Genomic DNA, 21,295 nt, shown 5'->3' with positions numbered 1-21,295 from the left:
AAAGTTTAGAGTAAAAAGTGGCTGCAACAGAGCGTTTTATATGAAAAGAAATAAAGGAATTCAACAGTAGAATTATTACAAACCAAAATGGAATCAGTCTTATGTTTTAAAGTGATCTGCAAAAAAAAATGTTTGTTCGGTCCCAGTCAGAACAAGTTCTATATTAAATGAAAATAGAATGTAGTATGTTCCTTTAAAGATATATTGGTATCCTTTCAGATTGTTTTACAGCAGCTTGTTTTGTAGCTTCTATCTTGGTATAAACGCACAAACATAGGTTATGTATCTGACCAAGTGTGAACCAAACAACCACAGGGCTGATGCTTATAAAAAGTAAAGGTGAAGTCACCATAGTCCTACCAGACCACAAGCTGCTCTCACATCAGAGAGATGACTGGTGTAGGTTGAGGGTCAGCACACGTCAGGTGTGGGGAGCAGTTGAGAAGGAGAGTCCTTCATAACAACCTAAGATTCGCGAGAATGGTCCCAGGAATGGAAAGCTTAACATATGAGGAACGTTTGAGGAGTCTAGGACTATATTCCTTGGAGTTTAGAAGGATGAGGTGGGGATCTAATTGAAACTTACGGAATACTGAATGGCCTGGACAAAATGGGTGTTGTAAAGATGCTTCCATTGGTAGGAGAGTCCAGGAGCCAAGGACACAGCCTTAGAGTAAAAGGAAAACCTTTTAGAACTGAGATAAGGAGAAACTTCTTCAGCTGGGAGTGGTGAATCTACAGAGAATTCACTGCCACAAAAGGCTGAGGAGTCCAGGTCATTGAGTGCATTTAAGACTGAGATAGATAGGTTTCTTGATTATTAAGGGGATCAAGGGTTATGGGGAGAAAGCAGGAGAATCGAGTTGAGGAACTCAGCCATGATTGAATGGTGGAGCAGTCTCGATGGGCCGAATGGCCTAATTTCTGCTCGTGTCTTATGGTCTTATGTTGTCAGTTGCATGTTGGAAGTCACTCTCCCAACATTTTACAATATTTCAAAAGTACCAGACATTGGATTACTGCCCTGTAAAGAATCAAAGTTGGACTTTCCGAGCTGAGAAAACTTCCCTGTTACTACCCTATCTGAAACAGAGACGCTAAAATTAACATTTAATCACATTTCATAACATTGCCAAACTGTACACAAAGCTGCATTGAGTTAAAAGTTCCATTCTCGACCTGAAAATGAAGTTGAACTTTTTCCATTTCTACTCCCATGAACTTGGCTTTGACTTCAAAGTCTCCCACTTCCTCGCTTGGTGTGATGTCAAAGAGGACATTCTTAAACCTAGCGAAAGAAAGAGCAGAATTGGGAGTTCAGATAAACTCAACAGCTATCAGGAATAACTAATATTAAAAAAAAGCAGAGATCCTGCAATTTAACAATATTACTAGAATTTGCATGGCAAAGAGAAATTCTATGACTATTCTATAAAAGGAAGATTCGTCTGTAACCAAACATTTAAAAAAAAACTAAATAAAAACCAAAAGAACTGTGGATACTGTAAATCAGGAACAAAAACAAAGTTGCTAGAAAAGCTCAGCAGGTCTGGCAGCATCTGAGAAGGAGAAAACAGAGTTAATGTTTTGGTTCCGGTGACCCTTCATCAGAACTGACGATGGCTGGGAAAATGTCGGTTTATATGCAGAAAATAGGGAGGTGGGTGGGGTAGGGAGTAAATGATAGCATAGAGCCCAAACAGAGCGAAAGACAGTTGGACGGACAAAGCAGTTGCTAGTGATCAGTCTGGGAGGGTGAGTAGTTGTTAATGGATACTGTTAGTGACTAACAACAGAGAGCGTGAAATGGCAGGCTATGTGGTAACAAAGCCTGGTGTGTGGGGTGGGGGGAGCTGGGACATGGGAGAGTTTAGGCCCTAAAATTATTGAACTCAATATTGAGTCTGGAGGGCTGTAGGGTCGCAAAGCGGAAAATGAGGTGTTGTTCCTCCAGCTTGCGTTGGGCTTCACTGGAACACTGCAGCAAGCCGGAGACAGAGATGTTGGCCGGGGAGCAGGGCAGTGCTTTGAAGTGGCAGGCAGCAGGTAGTTCAGGGTCTTTATTGTGAGCAGAATGTAGATGTTCTGTGAAGCTGTCACCAAGTCTACGTTTCGTTTCTCCAGTGTACAGGAGTCCACATTGTGAGCAGCGACTGCAGTAGACTAGATTCTGGGAAGTGCAGGTGAAGTGTTGCTTCACCTGGAAGGTATGTTTGGGTCCTTGGACAGTGGGGAGGGAGGAGGTAAATGGGCAGGCGTTGCACCTTTGCTGGTTACAGGGGAAGGTGCCGTGGGGCTGTGGGGAGTTGCTGGGGGTGAAGGAAGTGTGGACCAGGGTGTCCCGGAGTGGACAGTCCCTATGGAAGGCAGAAAGTGGGAGGGGGGACGGGAAATGTGTGTCTGGTGGTGGCATCCTGCTGGAGGTGGCAGAAATGGCGTCTGATGATCTTCTGGATGTGGATGCTGGTGGGACAGTAGGTGAGGAAATTTACCTCCTCCCAGGTGTCTCTGATTGGTATCTCATGTTCTGGACGTTATCAACCAGACCCTTCTAGGCCCGAAACGTCAGCTTTCCTGCTCCTCTGATACTGCTTGGTCTACTTTGTTCATCCAGCTCCACACCTTGTTATCTCAGATCCTTCGGCACCTGCCGTTGCTATCTCCGAAACAACTTCCTGAACATGTTGAGCTGTTACTTCCCATTGAATCTGAAAGGGTTTCACAACTTTCTTGATAGTATGTTGGCAACACAGATCAACTTCCCTGGTTTGTATTTCACATCCAATGATGTGTCTACAAGTGAAGTCACATGCTTTGCAGATAATTTGAACGGCGTGCGGTCCAATTCCAGTGTCACTTTCTCTCTCCCTGAACTGCAACTGATTAAAATTCTCAAAAGGTAGTGACAATACCCAGGTTCTCTTGCTCTGAGCAGAGCATCATTCAGATTCCGTGATGCCTTGTGTAGATACAACTGGTTGTTCGCGCTGCATACAAGTTAGTCCTTACAAGTCACTGACTAACTGGCATCACACTGCAAGGTGACCTCATTATTGACATGATACCTAAGTACTGGTGTTGTTAGCGCTAGATGTTTGATTCTAGCGTAAGCTGCATCCTGTTCTATTTCCCACTCGCCGTTAGGAAACTTCTAGGCTACTTCTATCAATCCTCACTTGCTTGTGTCTATCTTTCACATTGAGGGGAAAGACCATTGATTAGATTAGATTCCCTACAGTGTGGAAACAGGCCCTTCGGCCCAACAAGTTCACACCGCCCCTTTACAGCATCCCAACCAGACCCATCCCCCATAACCCACACACCTTGAACACTACGGGCAATTTAGCATGGCCAATCCACCCAGCCTGCACATCTTTGGGACTACGGGAGGAAGCCGGAGCACCCGGAAGACACCCACGCAGACACGGGGGGAATGTGCAAGCTCCACACAGACAGTCGCCCGAGGCTAGAATTGAACCCAGGTCCCTGGCGCTGTGAGGCTGCAGTGCTAACCACTGAGCCACCTTTCCCTTTGAAAGTCACAGCAAAAAAATTCTTCAGAGATAGTGTGGCGACCAAGTGTCTTCACTCTTCAAAGTTTTGCTGAGATCCTTTGGATCTATGTATGCTCTTAGTTTTCCAGGTTTCCTTCATTGTTTCCATGAAGCTAACCTAGTCTGTAGGAATTGTCAACTTCATGGTTACCCGTTTCCAGTTCTTCCCTCTTGTCTTTCAGGTTGGATTTGAAAGGACCTGAAACCTTCCATGGCAGATGCTGTGTTCCTCTCTCATGTTCACCCACTCAGCAATGATTTTCAAAGGAAGACTTTCAAGACTTGTAAAAACATTTTTGTAAACTTCTAGGAAATACCTGGCTGTGGTTTTCCAAATGCTGCAAACCTCATCTGGCATGCTTAGGGTTAATAGTCCAAGCCTTAGGCTTGCTTCAGCTGAGAAGAGTGGATGTGAATTAATGTTTACTCTCTGGAACTACAGATGCTCATCCTTCCTTCTGCACTGAGCTTGCAGATTCATTTATCATCTTGGCATCCGGTTTCCTCCCGTAGTCCCAAGGAGTATCACTCCATTATCCAGCTACCACGTTACTTGTAGTGGTTTAATAATTGGTAACAATCTGGTGACCAATTGGTCACTTTGTATAGGTCTATGATTCTCATGGATGTTGCACCAAGAACCAATGTCTGACACTTCATCGTGTCCTGCATTCATCATTCCAACACTTGCAAAGCATTTATCATATTATCAACTCTTGTCATTAAACTCATCAGCTGATAGCTCTCCAGCCGCATTCTCTCGAGGCTTGTCTCTTTCTAAATCAATTTGGCTTCTCAAAGTCAACAATCAGGCCACAGATTTAAGAAATATTATACAATAAAGAGAGAGGAGAAAGGACGGGGGCATTTTTTTTTAAAAGAAGTGTAATACCAAGTTATCACCGCATGTATGTGACCAGAAAAGGTGGTGGAAGGATTTTCAACAGGACATGGATAATTCAAAAGGATATGGATAATTTTTTTTTTAAAAAGTCTGCAGGACTATGAGGAAGAATGGTGGGTGGAGTCTCATTAAATAGTTTTCATTCAGCCAGCACAAGCATGAATGGCTCCCTTCCACGCTATGAAAACTGAGAATTGCCCCTTGTGTTGATATGCTCCAAAGCTCTTCAATGTAGCCACTTCCATGTAAAATCTTCGATTAAAGACTTACTGGTGTTACATCCTGCAATAGCTTCCCAAATTGGAAGTAAAGTAATGAGTGAAGGATTTAAATAAATGGTTTAAAAATAACATTCATTTTGAGTTTATGAATTAATCAAATCACACAAGCGCTAGTTGATAAGTCTAAATGTCCTTCAAGTATATGTAAGGCAACATTCTGCAGAGAGGCAACCATTGAGAGTTATATTTGACTCACAGCATTGCTCCTACATCTTCTGACTCAGACAAGCCAAGCCAAGTACAACAAGTGCAACATAAGAACTTTCTGGATATAAATTCTCACTTATGCAATTACTAATGTAAAAATGACCACATTAGTCAGTGACCACAGCACCCACTCTGAATGAGGAATTAATACACCACGAAGATGGAGACAGGCAGGTACTTCTCTAAACTACTACAACTAAGAGTAGATTGATAAAATGCAGAACTGAAGCCAACAACAGTTAAAATTCAGAGCTTTCAGTTCATCAAAGCGTATCAATTCTTTTTCCGCACTTGTTACAATTCCTGATCATGACGTCCTTCAACTTTCACAAAGATTCAATCTCAGGCAGTGGTGAAAGCATTCATCTGCTGTACTGAGAAGTGAATATGAGCCTCAAGTTATGTCATAGCTCACTGAGGTATTTTAAGAACACTGCTCAATAGTTCCTATCCGTAACAAGTTGCTAGTAAACATGTAGATACAGCATCTGGGAACCGAGATTCCTCAGTACTGTGACATTTTAAAGCAGGCTGATGACTCAATATTCTTTTCAATAAACGTTACTCACTGGTTGGATTGAAGTCCTTCAATTTCCAGAATGACGCCTTTCTCATACAGGCGAGCTGCTGTATAGCGTAAAGTTGATTGTTTCATTTTTCTGTTACCCTTTTCTTCCCCTTTTCCATCTAATTTTATTGATCTCCTGGCGTTCCTGCAATTCATCCAAGAAGATCATATATTATTTGTTCATCTAAGTGATTCACCAGGTAGTATCTGAAGACTGCCTGAATGTTAATGATGTGGTTTAATAAATTACATTAGTGTAGGCAGTTTACTGAATTGAACCATATCATTTGCATACTTTCTTGTTAGGTTGTCCAGGCAGGTTTTAATATATGTGTTGTAATAATTATTCTGTTCTTCATAAAACTTGGCCTTTGAATTAAGTGCGCCCAATGTCTGTTGCAATTTCACGAGTTCAGCCTTGCGACGCTGACGATACCGTCGTTGGTTTCGGATATCCTGAAACACACATGAAAATTGCAGTTCATTCATCTAACTTTAATTTAAATGCATCTAAACTGTGTCTTTCAATCATGTCATTATGGGCATTTTTTAATATGGTTCTATGAGGGCCAACAGAGAATTTTGACCAAATTTAACATGAGCATATGGTAGTTTCGAGCAGTCACCTGTCAAGTGAAGTAAAGCAATTCTGCACAGCATTTAGAAAGCTGTGGGCTCATATTTGAGATGCAACATATCGGCATAATACACAGAATTTAGAAAACTGACTTTACAAATGCAGTCAAACAGTACAGTTTTCTCTTTATAATAAGCCAAAGGGTCAATATACCTCTGACATTTTAGAATTTGATTTTAAAAACCTGATCTCTTTTGCTGAATTGTAATGGCAGAGGGGGTTCTTTGGTTCATTGTGTCTGAACAGGATGTCCAAAGGAGCATAATGACTTGCTGCCAATCTCCTAACTTTTCTTCATACTCCTGCACGTTATTTGAACAGAAACAATCATGTAATGCCTTCTTGAATGCCACAATTGAAGCTGACGCTACCATGCTTGCGAGCAATGCATTCTAATCTTGAACTGCTTGTTGCGTGAGAAAATATTCGTCTGCATTGCATTTGTTTCTTTTGCAAAATCATTATAGATCTGTGTTCTCTCATTCTCTATCCTTGTGCTCTTAAGATGCTGCTTGGCCTGCTGTGTTCATCCAGCTTCACACTTAGTTATCACAGTTTCTCTCCATCTACTCTGTTCTCTATCTGCTCACGATTTTGGAAACTTGTATCAAATCTCTGTTTAGCTTTCTCCTCTTCCAGCACGCAAGTCCAACTTCGCTAATTTATTTTCATAATTGAAGCTTCCCATTCCTGGAACAGTTCTTGCAAACCCCTTTTACACACTCTCCAATGGTTCTGAATTGTGGTGCCCAAAAATGTAAACAAGGCTTCAGTTGAGGTCTACCTAGCACAGCTTGCATGCTGTTGTTCTTTATGTACCTCTACGTGAAGCCCAGGATGTTGTGTGCTTTAACAAGTGCTCTTTCTACCTGTCCTGCCACCTTTAATGACTTATGAGCAGGTCCTTCTGTTCCTTCAACCACTTTAGAATTCTTTCTCAAAGTTATTTTGTCTCTGCATATTCATCCTACTAAAATGAATCACCTCAAAATTTTCTGTAAAAAGTTTCATCTGTTACCTATCTGCCCAATCTACTTTTTGTCTACACCCTTTTGAAGTTTAAAGCTGTCCTCTTCACAATTTACACTGCTTCCAAATTATCTTCAAATTTCAAAACTGTCACCGACACATCAAGATCTACATCGGTGATGTGTGTCAGGAAAAACAAGGGACCCACTCAAACCTTAGGGAGCTCCACTACAAACCTTCCTTCAGCCTGAAAAATATCCATTAATTGAAAAATATCCATTAATTGCTACTCTTTTCTATTAGTCAGCTAACTTTATATCCCTCTCACCACTGTCTCTTATACTCCATGAACTGCCACTTTAACTCATAAGTTTGTTATCAGACACTGAATTGAATGCTTTTTGGAAGTCTACATATACACATCAACAGCATGACCCTTGTTCAGCTTATCTGTTAACTGGGCTGTTGTGAAGAGATAAACATAATTTTTCCTTAAGAAATCCAAGTTCTTTTTTCCTACTTAATGCATATTTCTTCACACGTCCATTAATTCTACCTGAAAATGTGTTTCTGGAAGCTCATCCTCCATTGAAATTAAACTCATCGTTTGTAATTGCTGAGCCTATCCTTACAACCTACTTCTGAACAAGAAGTAATAAAATGTGAGGCTGGATGAACACAGCAGGCCAAGCAGCATCTCAGGAGCACAAAAGCTGACGTTTCGGGCCTAGACCCTTCATCAGAGAGGGGGATGGGGGGAGGGAACTGGAATAAATAGGGAGAGAGGGGGAGGCGGACCGAAGATGGAGAGTAAAGAAGATAGGTGGAGAGGGTGTAGGTGGGGAGGTAGGGAGGGGATAGGTCAGTCCAGGGAAGACGGACAGGTCAAGGAGGTGGGATGAGGTTAGTAGGTAGCTGGGGGTGCGGCTTGGGGTGGGAGGAAGGGATGGGTGAGAGGAAGAACCGGTTAGGGAGGCAGAGACAGGTTGGACTGGTTTTGGGATGCAGTGGGTGGGGGGGAAGAGCTGGGCTGGTTGTGTGGTGCAGTGGGGGGAGGGGATGAACTGGGCTGGTTTAGGGATGCAGTGGGGGAAGGGGAGATTTTGAAACTGGTGAAGTCCACATTGATACCATATGGCTGCAGGGTTCCCAGGCGGAATATGAGTTGCTGTTCCTGCAACCTTCGGGTGGCATCATTGTGGCACTGCAGGAGGCCCAGGATGGACATGTCATCAAGAGAATGGGAGGGGGAGTGGAAATGGTTTGCGACTGGGAGGTGCAGTTGTTTGTTGCGAACTGAGCGGAGGTGTTCTGCAAAGCGGTCCCCAAGCCTCCGCTTGGTTTCCCCAATGTAGAGAAAGCCGCACCGGGTACAGTGGATGCAGTATACCACATTGGCAGATGTGCAGGTGAACCTCTGCTTAATGTGGAATATCATCTTGGGGCCTGGGATGGGGGTGAGGGAGGAGGTGTGGGGACAAGTGTAGCATTTCCTGCGGTTGCAGGGGAAGGTGCCGGGTGTGGTGGGGTTGGAGGGCAGTGTGGAGCGAACAAGGGAGTCACGGAGAGAGTGGTCTCTCCGGAAAGCAGACAGGGGTGGGGATGGAAAAATGTCTTGGGTGGTGGGGTCGGATTGTAAATGGCGGAAGTGTCGGAGGATAATGCGTTGTATCCGGAGGTTGGTAGGGTGGTGTGTGAGAACGAGGGGGATCCTCTTGGGGCGGTTGTGGCAGGGGCGGGGTGTGAGGGATGTGTCGCGGGAAATGCGGGAGACGCGGTCAAGGGCGTTCTCAATCACCGTGGGGGGGAAGTTGCGGTCCTTAAAGAACTTGGACATCTGGGATGTGCGAGAGTGGAATGTCTTATCGTGGGAGCAGATGCGGCAGAGGCGGAGGAATTGGGAATAGGGGATGGAATTTTTGCAGGAGGGTGGGTGGGAGGAGGTGTATTCTAGGTAGCTGTGGGAGTCGGTGGGCTTGAAATGGACATCAGTTACAAGCTGGTTGCCTGAGATGGAGACTGAGAGGTCCAGGAAGGTGAGGGATGTGCTGGAGATGGCCCAGGTGAACTGAAGGTTGGGGTGGAAGGTGTTGGTGAAGTGGATGAACTGTTCGAGCTCCTCTGGGGAGCAAGAGGCGGCGCCGATACAGTCATCAATGTACCGGAGGAAGAGGTGGGGTTTGGGGCCTGTGTAGGTGCGGAAGATGGACTGTTCCACGTAACCTACAAAGAGGCAGGCATAGCTGGGGCCCATGCGGGTGCCCATGGCCACCCCCTTAGTCTGTAGGAAGTGGGAGGAGTCAAAAGAGAAGTTGTTGAGTGTGAGGACAGAGGTCTGAACAAGAAGTGTTCATTTAAATACCAAGCTTCTCTGCTGTATACCTTTGCAATATCATTGATTAATTCCTGGTATTTATTTGTCGATGAGACCAGGCCAGCCTGTTCCAGTGTCCGAAGGTTCCTCTGGATTTTTCGTTTTTTCTGCTCCAATGGAAGTTGCGCGTCCTCAAGGATGGACTGACTGTGTTTCATTTTTTCAGGAACTTTGGAATCCAGTAGAGCACGTTTTTCAACCATCTTCAAATGATTGGCTTCCTAATAAATGGCACAAGGATTTACACCAGCTGAGATATGCACATATTAACAAGAGGGCACAGAGTACGATTCTAGCAAAATCCTCACAAGCTAATTTAATCAGCAAACCATAATTTAAAACCATATTAAAGGTGGTTTTCTAACCATTCAGCGCAGAAATAACCTCCAGTTTTTTAAAAATCACTAAACATATTTAACTTGTTCATCAAGTGTAAATGATTGTTTTTCCACAAGATTACATGGTAAAGAAAACTGTTTGGGTTATATCAACAATCCCACAGAATTAGGACTCTGAGTTACCATGGATACAAATCAGTCCTATGCTACATTCCTTTATAACTACATCATTACAGAGATACCATCAGTTTGCTTTTTTTTTGAAGTGCAAGGAATTCAAGAAACATCCCACATTAAATGAAAAACAAACTGAAGGAAGACAATTTCAACATGCAACGTGTACCACATTTATTTTGCTTTTAATAGATTTGTGACATCACTGTCTGCTCATTATGACTTTCACAGATGTTCATTTTATAGCTTGAACACTAAAGGCAAAAATAAAGAAGCCAGAAAGGAAAATTACACAACTATCCATACAAAAGTAACCAGTTTATTAAGTATTTCGATATTCCATTACCTCAAACTGGAGTTTGTAGCAGAAGTATGGTATTGTTACCAAAAATTGAGAATAGATCCTTAACGCAAACAACTTGATAACACCAGATGGACCAAGCAAACAAACATAAGCATATAAACACTTAAACCTAACACACTTGTGATCAATGGGTGCTTTTTAGATTAAATTATGTAAAAGACATACCAACAAAATTGTAAATCTAATAATAACTGCTGTACTTCATGAATGAAAACCTGCATTCCTGTGAAATATTGTAGCTCTAGTGACCTCTCACACTTAGGAAGCCCTTACGTTTGGTTCCCTAGAGGCTCCTCTGCTCTGTTGTGTTCTACTTGCTTCAGCAAATGTTGACCATGTCTTCACCCTACCCTTAATTCCTAATCAACCTGATCAGGAATATTATTACACACCTCTAGATCAGGTGGGACTTGAACGCTGGCTTCCTGGTTCAGAGGTGAGGGACGCTATCACTGCACCACAAGAATCCTCTCATCTTGACTTTATTGGAGATGCCAATCCTGCTATTGCCTGTGAGGCAATTATATGCAAATTACTGGCTAATGAGGTAACAAACTGGCCAGTGGTGCTTTTGCATCCTTTGCTGCTGGAGTGACGTTACACCATAGCATCCTGATGTTTGAGGAAACATTGTGTTAAATTGACCAGCCTGTGCAAATTATGAATACTGGAGGACTGGAAAAGAAAATTACATAGGCAGATACTGAAGGCTTTAAACAGCATGAGTGACATAGAAAGTGCAAGTAGTTGCTTAGAAATAAAATCAGGAAAGCAAAGACGGGACCTGTAAAAAAAACACTGGTGGGTAATGTTAAAGAAAATCCCAAAGGCGTTTTATAAGTATCTTAGGAGCAAGAAAATAACCAGGGACTAAAGTGGCAGCGTGTGTGTGTATACAGCCAGAAGACTTTGCTGAAGTTTTCAATGAGTACTTTGTATTCACAACAGTGAAGGACACTGTAGATACAGATATCAGGGAGGGGTGCTGTGGTATGCATGAATAAATTAGTATTAAGAGGGATGAGGTATTAGCGGTTTTAGCAGGATTGAAAATGAATAAATCCTCAGGCCCAGATGAGATGTGTAAGTTGCTGTGGAAGGAAACTTCATTGGCTCTGACAATGTTCAAATCTTATCTGGCGAGAGGAGGGATGCCAGAGAACTGGAGGAAGGCTAATGTCATATCATTGTACAAGAAGAGTGGCAGGGATAAACCAGGAAACTACAGGGCCAATAACTGTAAGATAAGAGGTAGGGAAACTATTGGAGAATATTCGGAGGAACAGAATGAATATCTAGTTGGAGAGGAATGGATTAATTAGGAACAATTGGCATGGCTTTTTAAGGGGTGCATCACACCTAACAAATTTGATTTAAATATGTTAGATGGTGATGAGGTAGGTAGGATGAGGATAATGCAGTTGATGCAGTCTATATGAACCAAAGTAAGGCTTTTAACAAATAACTAAATGGCAGACTAGTTATGAAGCTAAGAGTCAATGGAATCCAAGGCAATTTAGCAAAATCAGATCCAAAATTATTTCATTGGCAGGAAGCAGAGGGTAATGATTGAAGGTTGTTTTTGTGACTGGAAGCCTGTGTCCAGTGGTGCTCAGTCCTTAGTCCCATGCTGTTTATTGTGTACATGAGTAATGCATCTCCTTGCCTGTGTATACTAGAAGGTAGCTGTTCCCAACATCTGCTATAACATGTTTCCTGTTCTAAACTAACATGACTCACTGGTTTGAGGGTAGGGAATTTTTGGTTTCCTCTATATGAGAATATCATCTCCTGGGCCAGAATTATCAGTGGAACTGACAGAGACATTCAGTTCCGTGAAACAATGAAATAAATAGAAATGTTTGTGAGTACAAATAAATTTACCTGCTGTGAGGAGGCTGGTGTTTCCAGGATTTCAGTCAACGTTTCACCTGGCTGAGTTCTGATCACATCCACAATCAACTGTTTGGTCCTTTCAAAAACAAAAAGTATTTTGTTTGCAGTAGTAATAGTGGGTTAAGTCACTGGTATGCTTTTCTCACTTGTATGGTTTACATTTGCAAGTTTAATCTTGATATTCTGCTTTGATTCCATCTCAAGTCATTTTCCTTTAGTCAGAATCATAGCTACGTCTGCCTAGTATCTAGACAATCTGTAAAAAGCCCAGGGATAAAAAAGAAAATCCTAGCTGACCTGTTACATTGTATGACCTTCTCCAAATTAGAAAGTTTGAGGTTTAAAGGCTATAGATTGTAAAACAGACATGATCGCACAATAGAAACGCGAGCAGAAACAGTAGCAGCCTATCAGGAAAAGTAAGATAATAAAATGTGAGGCTGGATGAACACAGCAGGCCAAGCAGCATCTCAGGAGCACAAAAGCTGACGTTTCGGGCCTAGACCCTTCATCAGAGAGGAAAAGTAAGAGTCTGGTGTAGAGTTCCTGACTGTAGTGCTGACCGGTGGATCCCCTATTAAACATCAAAACATCATTAAACAAAAGATTGGCTTCTGCTAATCCACTGATTCCTTCGGTCTTCTATGGAGGTAAATTTAACAACAGCCAAACAAAGGGTAGGGCAGATAAAAACTGAAGCATTGCAAACCAAAGCATAACATTGCACCTACCCGCTTCTACTTTTCGCAGCTAGTGAGGACTTCTCGTTTAAATATTATAACGTGGCTCGGTGCCTCATTTAGGACTAGCTACCTGGGTTAAAACCCGGCAACTGATGAAATAGTCAGGTGGGCCCAGCACTGTACACGACCTTCATGCCCCAAATGCCCCATTAACCTCATCAGTAACTGAGTCCCTCCCTTGCTGTCAACAATCCAAAGTGATCCCTGTCCCCGCCAGCCCCACAATCTTTTCTCCCTTGCTAATGTGTGTGAGCTTCTCACTGATGCTGTTCCTTTCCCCCAAACATTAAGTTCAGCCAGACCTGAGGGAAAGCTACTTTTCCAGGCTTCTTGTCAGCTAAACATCCCTTCCTAGCTCAACGTCAAACACCTCTCCTTGACCATAAGTCATTGTTCTGAAAATCGTAGTATCAGTTGAAGTTAAAGTAAGGCATGAAATACTTTTAAAGCAGGATTGGGGCAAAGATTTTCAACTTGTCTGAAATTCAAATGCTACTCTGTTAGAAAAAAATGAACAAAATGACCCTTTAGGTATTGAAGTGTGTTTCTCTTGGCCAGACACAATCTCTGTATTCTGCAAATACACCAGCCAAATAAACAGGGCCATTTCCTCCAACTAAATGCACTATGAAATCCCATTGCTACAATGACAGAAATAAAGGCAGCTAAATCATTAAATATTACAGATGCGGAGTCAGATTGGCCTGCTCCTCTGTAGGAAATGACTAAGGTGAACAATCCAATCTCTTGCTTGATCTCCACATCATAAGAAGTTTATTTCCTTCAATGGCCGTCCAATTTATTTTTGAAAACATTGATTTTTTTTTCCTGTATCCAACAACCTCATGTGCAGAGATTTTCAGAGTTTTACTAAATCGTGTGTGAGAGACATTCTTCCTCATTTGCCCCATTTGCATCTCTTACCTAATTCTGTGTCCCCTCATCCTTCTATCATCAGCTAATGAGAAGGGATTTTCCTACTGTACCTCACCAAAGCTTATTAACTTGTACACTTTTATCAAATCTCAATCACCTTCACTCCAAGGACAATAACTCCAGTCTTTCCAACTAACCTTGTAACTGAACCCTCTCAATCCTTGGAACCATGTCAAATCTTGTTTGCAAAGTGTGATGGGCTGTTATTTCTTAAAATATGGTGATGCAATATTCTAGTCAGGGTCATCTTTATGACTCATTCTGTCAATCTGCACTGCCGCCTTCAAAGATCTATGAACATGTACCCTAGGACCCTCTGTTCCTGCACAGCTCATTGTTGGGAAAATGCGAGAGTCCATTATTAAAGAAGAAATGGTAGTGCAAAGCACATGGAAGTCAGAAACCTGGATTAATGGGCCTTTTTCAGTTTGCAACAACATAATTAGTGGAATATGACAAGGATTTGACAAGTCTTAGGGCCTCAATTATTTACTACCTTGATTAGTTATTTGAAGCAGATGCAGAATGCAATGTATCCAAATTTGCTGGATTTAAAAATAAATGGGAATGGCAGCACACTGTGCTGAGAAACAAGAATCTGAAAGGGGGCACAAATAGTTTGAGGGAGTGGGCAAAAACAAGGCAGATGGAATTGCACGAAGGGAAGTATGTGATCATGTGCTTTAGCAGGAAGAATCAACAAGCAGGTTATTTGAATAGGGAAGTGCAGTGCAGAAGGATCTAGGTATTCGTGCTTATGAAACAAAAGAAGTTAACATGCAGGTAATTAAGGTGGCAAACAGGAGTTTGGTCTTTATTGCTACGAGATTGGAATTTAAAAATAGGGAAATCTTGTTACAAGTGTACAGGGTGTTAGTGAGGCTGTACCTGGAGTACAGTGTACAGAGTTGGTCTCTTTGGTTAACAATGCACATACTGGCATTGGTGGTGGTTCAAAAAGCAATTCACTAGGTTAATTTCTGGGATGAAGAGTTTGACCTATCAACAAAAGTTAAGCAAATTAGGCCTTTATTCATTAGTTTAGAAGGACTGAAATATACAAGATTTTGATGGGGATTGATTGAGTAGATGTTGAGAAGATGTTTTCACTGAGTCTCAAGCTAGGGGGTGAAGTTACAAAATAAGGGGGCTCTCATTTAATATGGAGGCAAAGGAATTACTACTCAGAGGGTAATGTCTTAAATTCTTACCCCAGAGAGTTGTGAAGGCTAGATCACTGAGAATGTTTAAGGAGCAGATAAATAATAATAGAAATATTAAGGAGTTGAGTGCTATGAGCTGGTATGAGGAAGAGTTGAGGCCTGAGACATACATAGAAGATAGGAGCAGGACAAGGCCATTCAGCCCATCGAGTCTATTCCACCATTCGTCATGGCTGATCATCCAACTCAATAGGTTAATCCTGCTTCCTCCCCATAACCCTTGATTCCATTTCCCCCAAGTGCTATATCAAGTCGCCTCTTGACTATATTCATTCAATGTTTTGGCATCAACTACTTCCAGTGGTAATGAATTTCATGGGTTCGCGATTCTTTGGATGAAGAAATGTCTCCTTACCTCCATCCTAAATGGTCTACCCCAAATCCTCACACTGTGACCTCTGGTTCTGGACACATCAGTCATGTCCTTGTTGAATGACAGGACAGGCATCAGCAGCCTATTGCCCTACCCCTGGTCCTCTTTATTTTAGTTCATATTCTTAGTCCTGATTTGAATACTTTCCAATTCCCTGATATCTCCTCACATCCAATGAAGACTTTAAGAATAAAGGTCAGACCTCTATCAGAAATGTTAGGCGCACTTCCATTCTGACTATTCATAGTGTAGAACTTTCAGCAGAAGGAAAACCACATCCTCTATTCACAGTACTCAGCTGACGAAGTTTGAAATGGAAAAGTCCCAATAGCCACTTTGACAGCTGTCATCAAAGGATGAGCTCATAAGCTAAGTGAGATGTTAGGGTGTGGTGGGAATTGGGCGCAAGTTAGGTAAGGGTAGCAGTATGTCAAGTGGGTAGGGTGCTAACTGGCATCAGGGTAGCTTGCCAGGGTTAAGTTGCTAGATAGGTAGAGGGCAGGGTGTCAAAAAAGTAGGATGAGAGCAGGTTTGGGTGCCAGGGTATTTAGGGGTGAGCTAAGAGAAATTAGCTCTGGTCAGACGGCGGCAGGGGGGGTTGTATGTGTCATGTTTAATAGTGGGGGAGCAGGTTGGGGAATGGGGTGGTGTCAGATCTAATCTGATGGACCTCAAGTTGAGTCAGTTTTGAAACAGATCAGTTTGGAGGAGTAGTATCAGAGATAATGGGAACTGCAGATGCTGGAGATTCCAAGATAATAAAATGTGAGGCTGGATGAACACAGCAGGCCAAGCAGCATCTCAGGAGCACAAAAGCTGACGTTTCGGGCCTAGACCCTTCATCAGAGAGCAATCAGCTCTGTGATGAAGGGTCTAGGCCCGAAACGTCAGCTTTTGTGCTCCTGAGATGCTGCTTGGCCTGCTGTGTTCATCCAGCCTCACATTTTATTATCTTAGTTTGGAGGAGTGATGTATTGGGTTGATTGGTGATGGCATGGTGGAGGCACGGGGTTTGGTCCAGCAGCATGTAGACTGTGGGCTCCAGAAGCTGTGGGGAGTCAAGTGCCAGCATGTAGACAGGTTGTCAAGTCAGGGGATGGGATGTGAGGGGTCTGTGGGTTAAGAATGAGGCAAAGTATGGGAGCTATTGAATACTTACTCAGGAGTTAGACTATGCATTTTAAAAGGTCTAACTCCTCCTGAGTAACTATGTTACTTAATTTAAATCAGAACCATCTAAAGTTTCTGATTTTGTAGAGACGGTCTGACAGTTACTGTAGAGAAATTTCTACGGAAGGTCCAATTTCCCTGGCAATTCTTTGGCGAATGCTACAACAGGGATTACGTTGCAAATTCCGACTAGGCTTGCAATAATGACTGTTCAGCCAGGGCAAAATCTGTCCCAACATGCTAAATGCTATTAAATACTTTATGATAGATGACCATTTTCGCAATGACTGACGTTAAGCTAACAGGCCTGTACCTACTTGTTTTATGTTTCCTTCCGTTTTGAATGAAGCTATAATATCGTCAGTTTTTAATCTTCTGGGACTTTTTCCAGAATTTAAGGATTCTCAGAAGATTACCACCAGCGCAAACCAGCCATTTTTGGCAACCAGCTTGTAACTGATGTCCATTTCAAGCCCACCGACTCCCACAGCTACCTAGAATACACCTCCTCCCACCCACCCTCCTGCAAAAATTCCATCCCCTATTCCCAATTCCTCCGCCTCCGCCGCATCTGCTCCCACGATAAGACATTCCACTCCCGCACATCCCAGATGTCCAAGTTCTTTAAGGACCGCAACTTCCCCCCCACGGTGATTGAGAACGCCCTTGACCGCGTCTCCCGCATTTCCCGCGACACATCCCTCACACCCCGCCCCCGCCACAACCGCCCCAAGAGGATCCCCCTCGTTCTCACACACCACCCTACCAACCTCCGGATACAACGCATTATCCTCCGACACTTCCGCCATTTACAATCCGACCCCACCACCCAAGACATTTTTCCATCCCCACCCCTGTCTGCTTTCCGGAGAGACCACTCTCTCCGTGACTCCCTTGTTCGCTCCACACTGCCCTCCAACCCCACCACACCCGGCACCTTCCCCTGCAACCGCAGGAAATGCTACACTTGTCCCCACATCTCCTCCCTCACCCCCATCCCAGGCCCCAAGATGACATTCCACATTAAGCAGAGGTTCACCTGCACATCTGCCAATGTGGTATACTGCATCCACTGTACCCGGTGCGGCTTTCTCTACATTGGGGAAACCAAGCGGAGGCTTGGGGACCGCTTTGCAGAACACCTCCGCTCAGTTCGCAACAAACAACTGCACCTCCCAGTCGCAAACCATTTCCACTCCCCCTCCCATTCTCTTGATGACATGTCCATCATGGGCCTCCTGCACTGCCACAATGATGCCACCCGAAGGTTGCAGGAACAGCAACTCATATTCCGCCTGGGAACCCTGCAGCCATATGGTATCAATGTGGACTTCACCAGTTTCAAAATCTCCCCTTCCCCCACTGCATCCCTAAACCAGCCCAGTTCATCCCCTCCCCCCACTGCACCACACAACCAGCCCAGCTCTTCCCCCCCACCCACTGCATCCCAAAACCAGTCCAACCTGTCTCTGCCTCCCTAACCGGTTCTTCCTCTCACCCATCCCTTCCTCCCACCCCAAGCCGCACCCCCAGCTACCTACTAACCTCATCCCACCTGCTTGACCTGTCCGTCTTCCCTGGACTGACCTATCCCCTCCCTACCTCCCCACCCACACCTTCTCCACCTATCTTCTTTACTCTCCATCTTCGGTCCGCCTCCCCCTCTCTCCCTATTTATTCCAGTTCCCTCCCCCCATCCCCCTCTCTGATGAAGGGTCTAGGCCCGAAACGTCAGCTTTTGTGCTCCTGAGATGCTGCTTGGCCTGCTGTGTTCATCCAGCCTCACATTTTATTATTTTGTTAACCATCTTGTGATTCTAACCATCAGGTCCAGGGGACTCACCAGCTTTTATCCCCATTAGTTTCCCCAAGTACTTTCTCCTCTCGTGATAGTTATTATTTTCCTTCTGACCTTATGCCCCTGATTCTTTAGATTTTTTGGAATGCTTTGTTGTCTACCATGAAGATGAAAGTGAAGTGTTTATCCAACTCGCCTACCATTTCATGGTTCCTCATTATTATTTCTCCAGCCTCATTTGCTAAGGATCTTTGTTCACTTTGGTTTGTCTCTTACTTTTTACATATTTAAGTAAGTTCTTGCTGATTATCTCCATATTACTTGCTGCTTTATTCCCAAAGTTTAATTTCTCCCTTTTCTCAGTCATTTTTGGTTGATTTTTAAAACTCTTCCAATTCTCTGGACGACCGATACAATTTACCACAAAGCATGAAATTACAAAAAAAAACATACAATTTTTAACTTCCTTGGTTAATTACGGCAAGTTTATTTCCTTTCCAGGATTCTTCTTTCCTCATTAGGATATACCACCTATCGTGAAAGTTGTGAACTATTTTCTTAAATATCTGTCATTTTTCATCAACTGTCTTTTCCTCTAAACTTCTTTCCCAGCTAACTCTGGTCTCATTCCTTTATAATTCCCTTTTCTCCCCGCCGCCCCCTCCCAAGGCCAGTACTATTGTTTCAGACCCTAGTTTCTCACTCTCAAGCTGTGCAATAAATTCTATCATATCATGGTCACTACTTCTTCGAGGATCAGCTCTTCTGAGATACTATATTATATCATGACAATGCCAAAAGCAAAATAACGTGATTACTGGTTGGATCCACAACATATTGTTCTTGGAAATTGTCCTGAACACATTCTATGGATTTTGCTCATGGCAACCTCTGTCAATCTGACTTTCCAATCTGCACAAAGATGCAAGTCACTCACAATTAATGCCTTTTATTACATGCCCTGCCTTGTATTACAGTCCCTCATTTCTCCCAATTCATTCTTTGTTCTACAGTACAGTTCCTGTTGGGGGCTTTATAGTCAACTCTCATCAGTGTCTTATTTTCTTTGTCTCTCACATCCACCCATAAAGGCCACTATGCTTTCCAATCCAATAATTTCGTTTTCACATTTATTCCTCTTCAGCAGATAAGCCTATCTTATCTCTCAATTGTTCAAATTCTCTCAGCACAACTTCTTTTCTAGTCCTGCCAATGTTGCTGGTGCAACGTGGATGACAACAATTGGATCTCTCCCTTCCCTCTCCAACCCCAGTATATCATTAACACTAGCACTGGGCAGGCAACACAGCCTTCGGAACTGCTGCTCATGGCTACACAAAGCAAGGTTCTATCTCACTGATCATACTGTCCCCTACCACCACTACATTCCTATTTTTCTTTACTCACTTGAATGGCTCCCAGTACCAAGGTGCCATGATCACTTTGATCACCCTGCCATATCTGCGGTCCTGCCTTCCTGTCCCTGATCACAGACCACACATTAATTAGACAAATTTAACAGGTTTACTTTTATGTAAAAGTACCCACAACAGCGATTATTATTTCATCTACTTTTTCTCATTTTTATCCAAACCCTTACTCAGATTGAGGGGTGATCCCCAATCCTGTGTTTCTTTTTGAGTTTCAATCTTAGAAATAGCTCCACAGCAAAATCTTTTAAGTCCTAGCTTTGATTTGATTTAAGAGATAACAAAGTGTGGAGCTGGATGAACACAGCTGGCAAAGCAGCATCTTAGGAGCACAAAAGCTGACAGTTGGGCACCTAGGCCCAAAACATCAGCTTTTGTGCTCCCGAGATACTGCTTGGCCTGCTGTGTTCATCCAGCTCCACACTTTGTTATCTCAGATTCTCCAGCATCTGCAGTTCCCATTATCTCCAAAGCTGGGACTTGTTTAACAAAACATTGAAGAAATTCAGGGAATTGTTTCACTATTTCCTTCACACACTCAGGCAGACAAAGCTTGGAAGGAAAGAGGAAGGGAGTTCCAAGGCACAAGTTTCTCAAAACTCGGAGATGTTGGTATCAGTTTGAGAGACTTATTGGGAGTCTGTTAGTTGGTTGGTATTGTAGCAATCGTTTTCCTGGAAGACAAGATGCAGAAAAATAGCATTGGAACCTCTAACAGGTTTCTCGTACAGGGAGAGGGAGGAGAAGGCCCTTCACAGCCAGCAGGGGGCTTGAACTCATGACACTGGCTTTATTCTCCACCATATTCATCATCTAGGCACTGAGCTAACCAAACCCACCTTCTGCAGCATCACTAGGACTACAGAACTTAGTTTGATCCTCTGACAGTGCAAATACTTCACCCTGTCTATCAAATGTTGCTAATGATGTTTGCCACACAATTAGTCCTATTAGTAGCTTCACCAGTTTGACTTTTTTTTGGAATGCTTTGTGCTGCTCATAGTATGCCCTCCTGCATTCTTCTCTGAGCTAAGGTTAATCATTCAGCTGGATGGTGCAATGAGGGATAAACAGACCATGAGGTCTCAGAGTATGGTCGAGTACAATTCTGCTGCTGCTGCTGAAGGTCCACAGTGCTTCATGGATGCTCTGTTTTGAATTACTTGTTCCATCCTAAATCTATCCCATTTAGCAAGGTTGTAGTGTCACAGAACACAATGGAAGAAGTGCTTACTGACTGGAGAGGCAGGATTTTTAAAAATTCATTTACAGGATGAGGATGTTGCTGGCTAGGCAGCGTTTACTATCCATCCCTAGCTGCCCAGAGAGTCAACCACATTGCTGTGGGTATGGATC

The 21,295-nt window shown here is 43.2% G+C and overlaps 1 protein-coding gene across 3 annotated transcripts in view; it reads right to left on the bottom strand.

Moving 5' to 3' along the window:
• Positions 1–21,295, bottom strand: part of iqgap2 (IQ motif containing GTPase activating protein 2) — a 328,015-nt gene that overhangs the window by 3,578 nt on the left and 303,142 nt on the right. For all 3 annotated transcript variants that reach the window (XM_048527158.2, XM_048527159.2, XM_059644808.1), the window contains 5 exons: positions 12,255–12,342; positions 9,503–9,715; positions 5,810–5,970; positions 5,516–5,659; positions 1,180–1,288 (listed from right to left, as the gene is read on the bottom strand). In XM_048527158.2, coding sequence (XP_048383115.1) covers positions 1,180–1,288; positions 5,516–5,659; positions 5,810–5,970; positions 9,503–9,715; positions 12,255–12,342 — 715 coding nt within the window. The remainder of the gene's footprint in view (positions 1–1,179; positions 1,289–5,515; positions 5,660–5,809; positions 5,971–9,502; positions 9,716–12,254; positions 12,343–21,295) is intronic.

The sequence above is a fragment of the Stegostoma tigrinum genome, chromosome 3 (assembly GCF_030684315.1).
Source record: "Stegostoma tigrinum isolate sSteTig4 chromosome 3, sSteTig4.hap1, whole genome shotgun sequence".
Lineage (NCBI taxonomy): Eukaryota > Metazoa > Chordata > Chondrichthyes > Orectolobiformes > Stegostomatidae > Stegostoma > Stegostoma tigrinum.
Note: the sequence above shows the minus strand (reverse complement) of the source record. Positions and strands in the feature narration are given on the sequence as shown.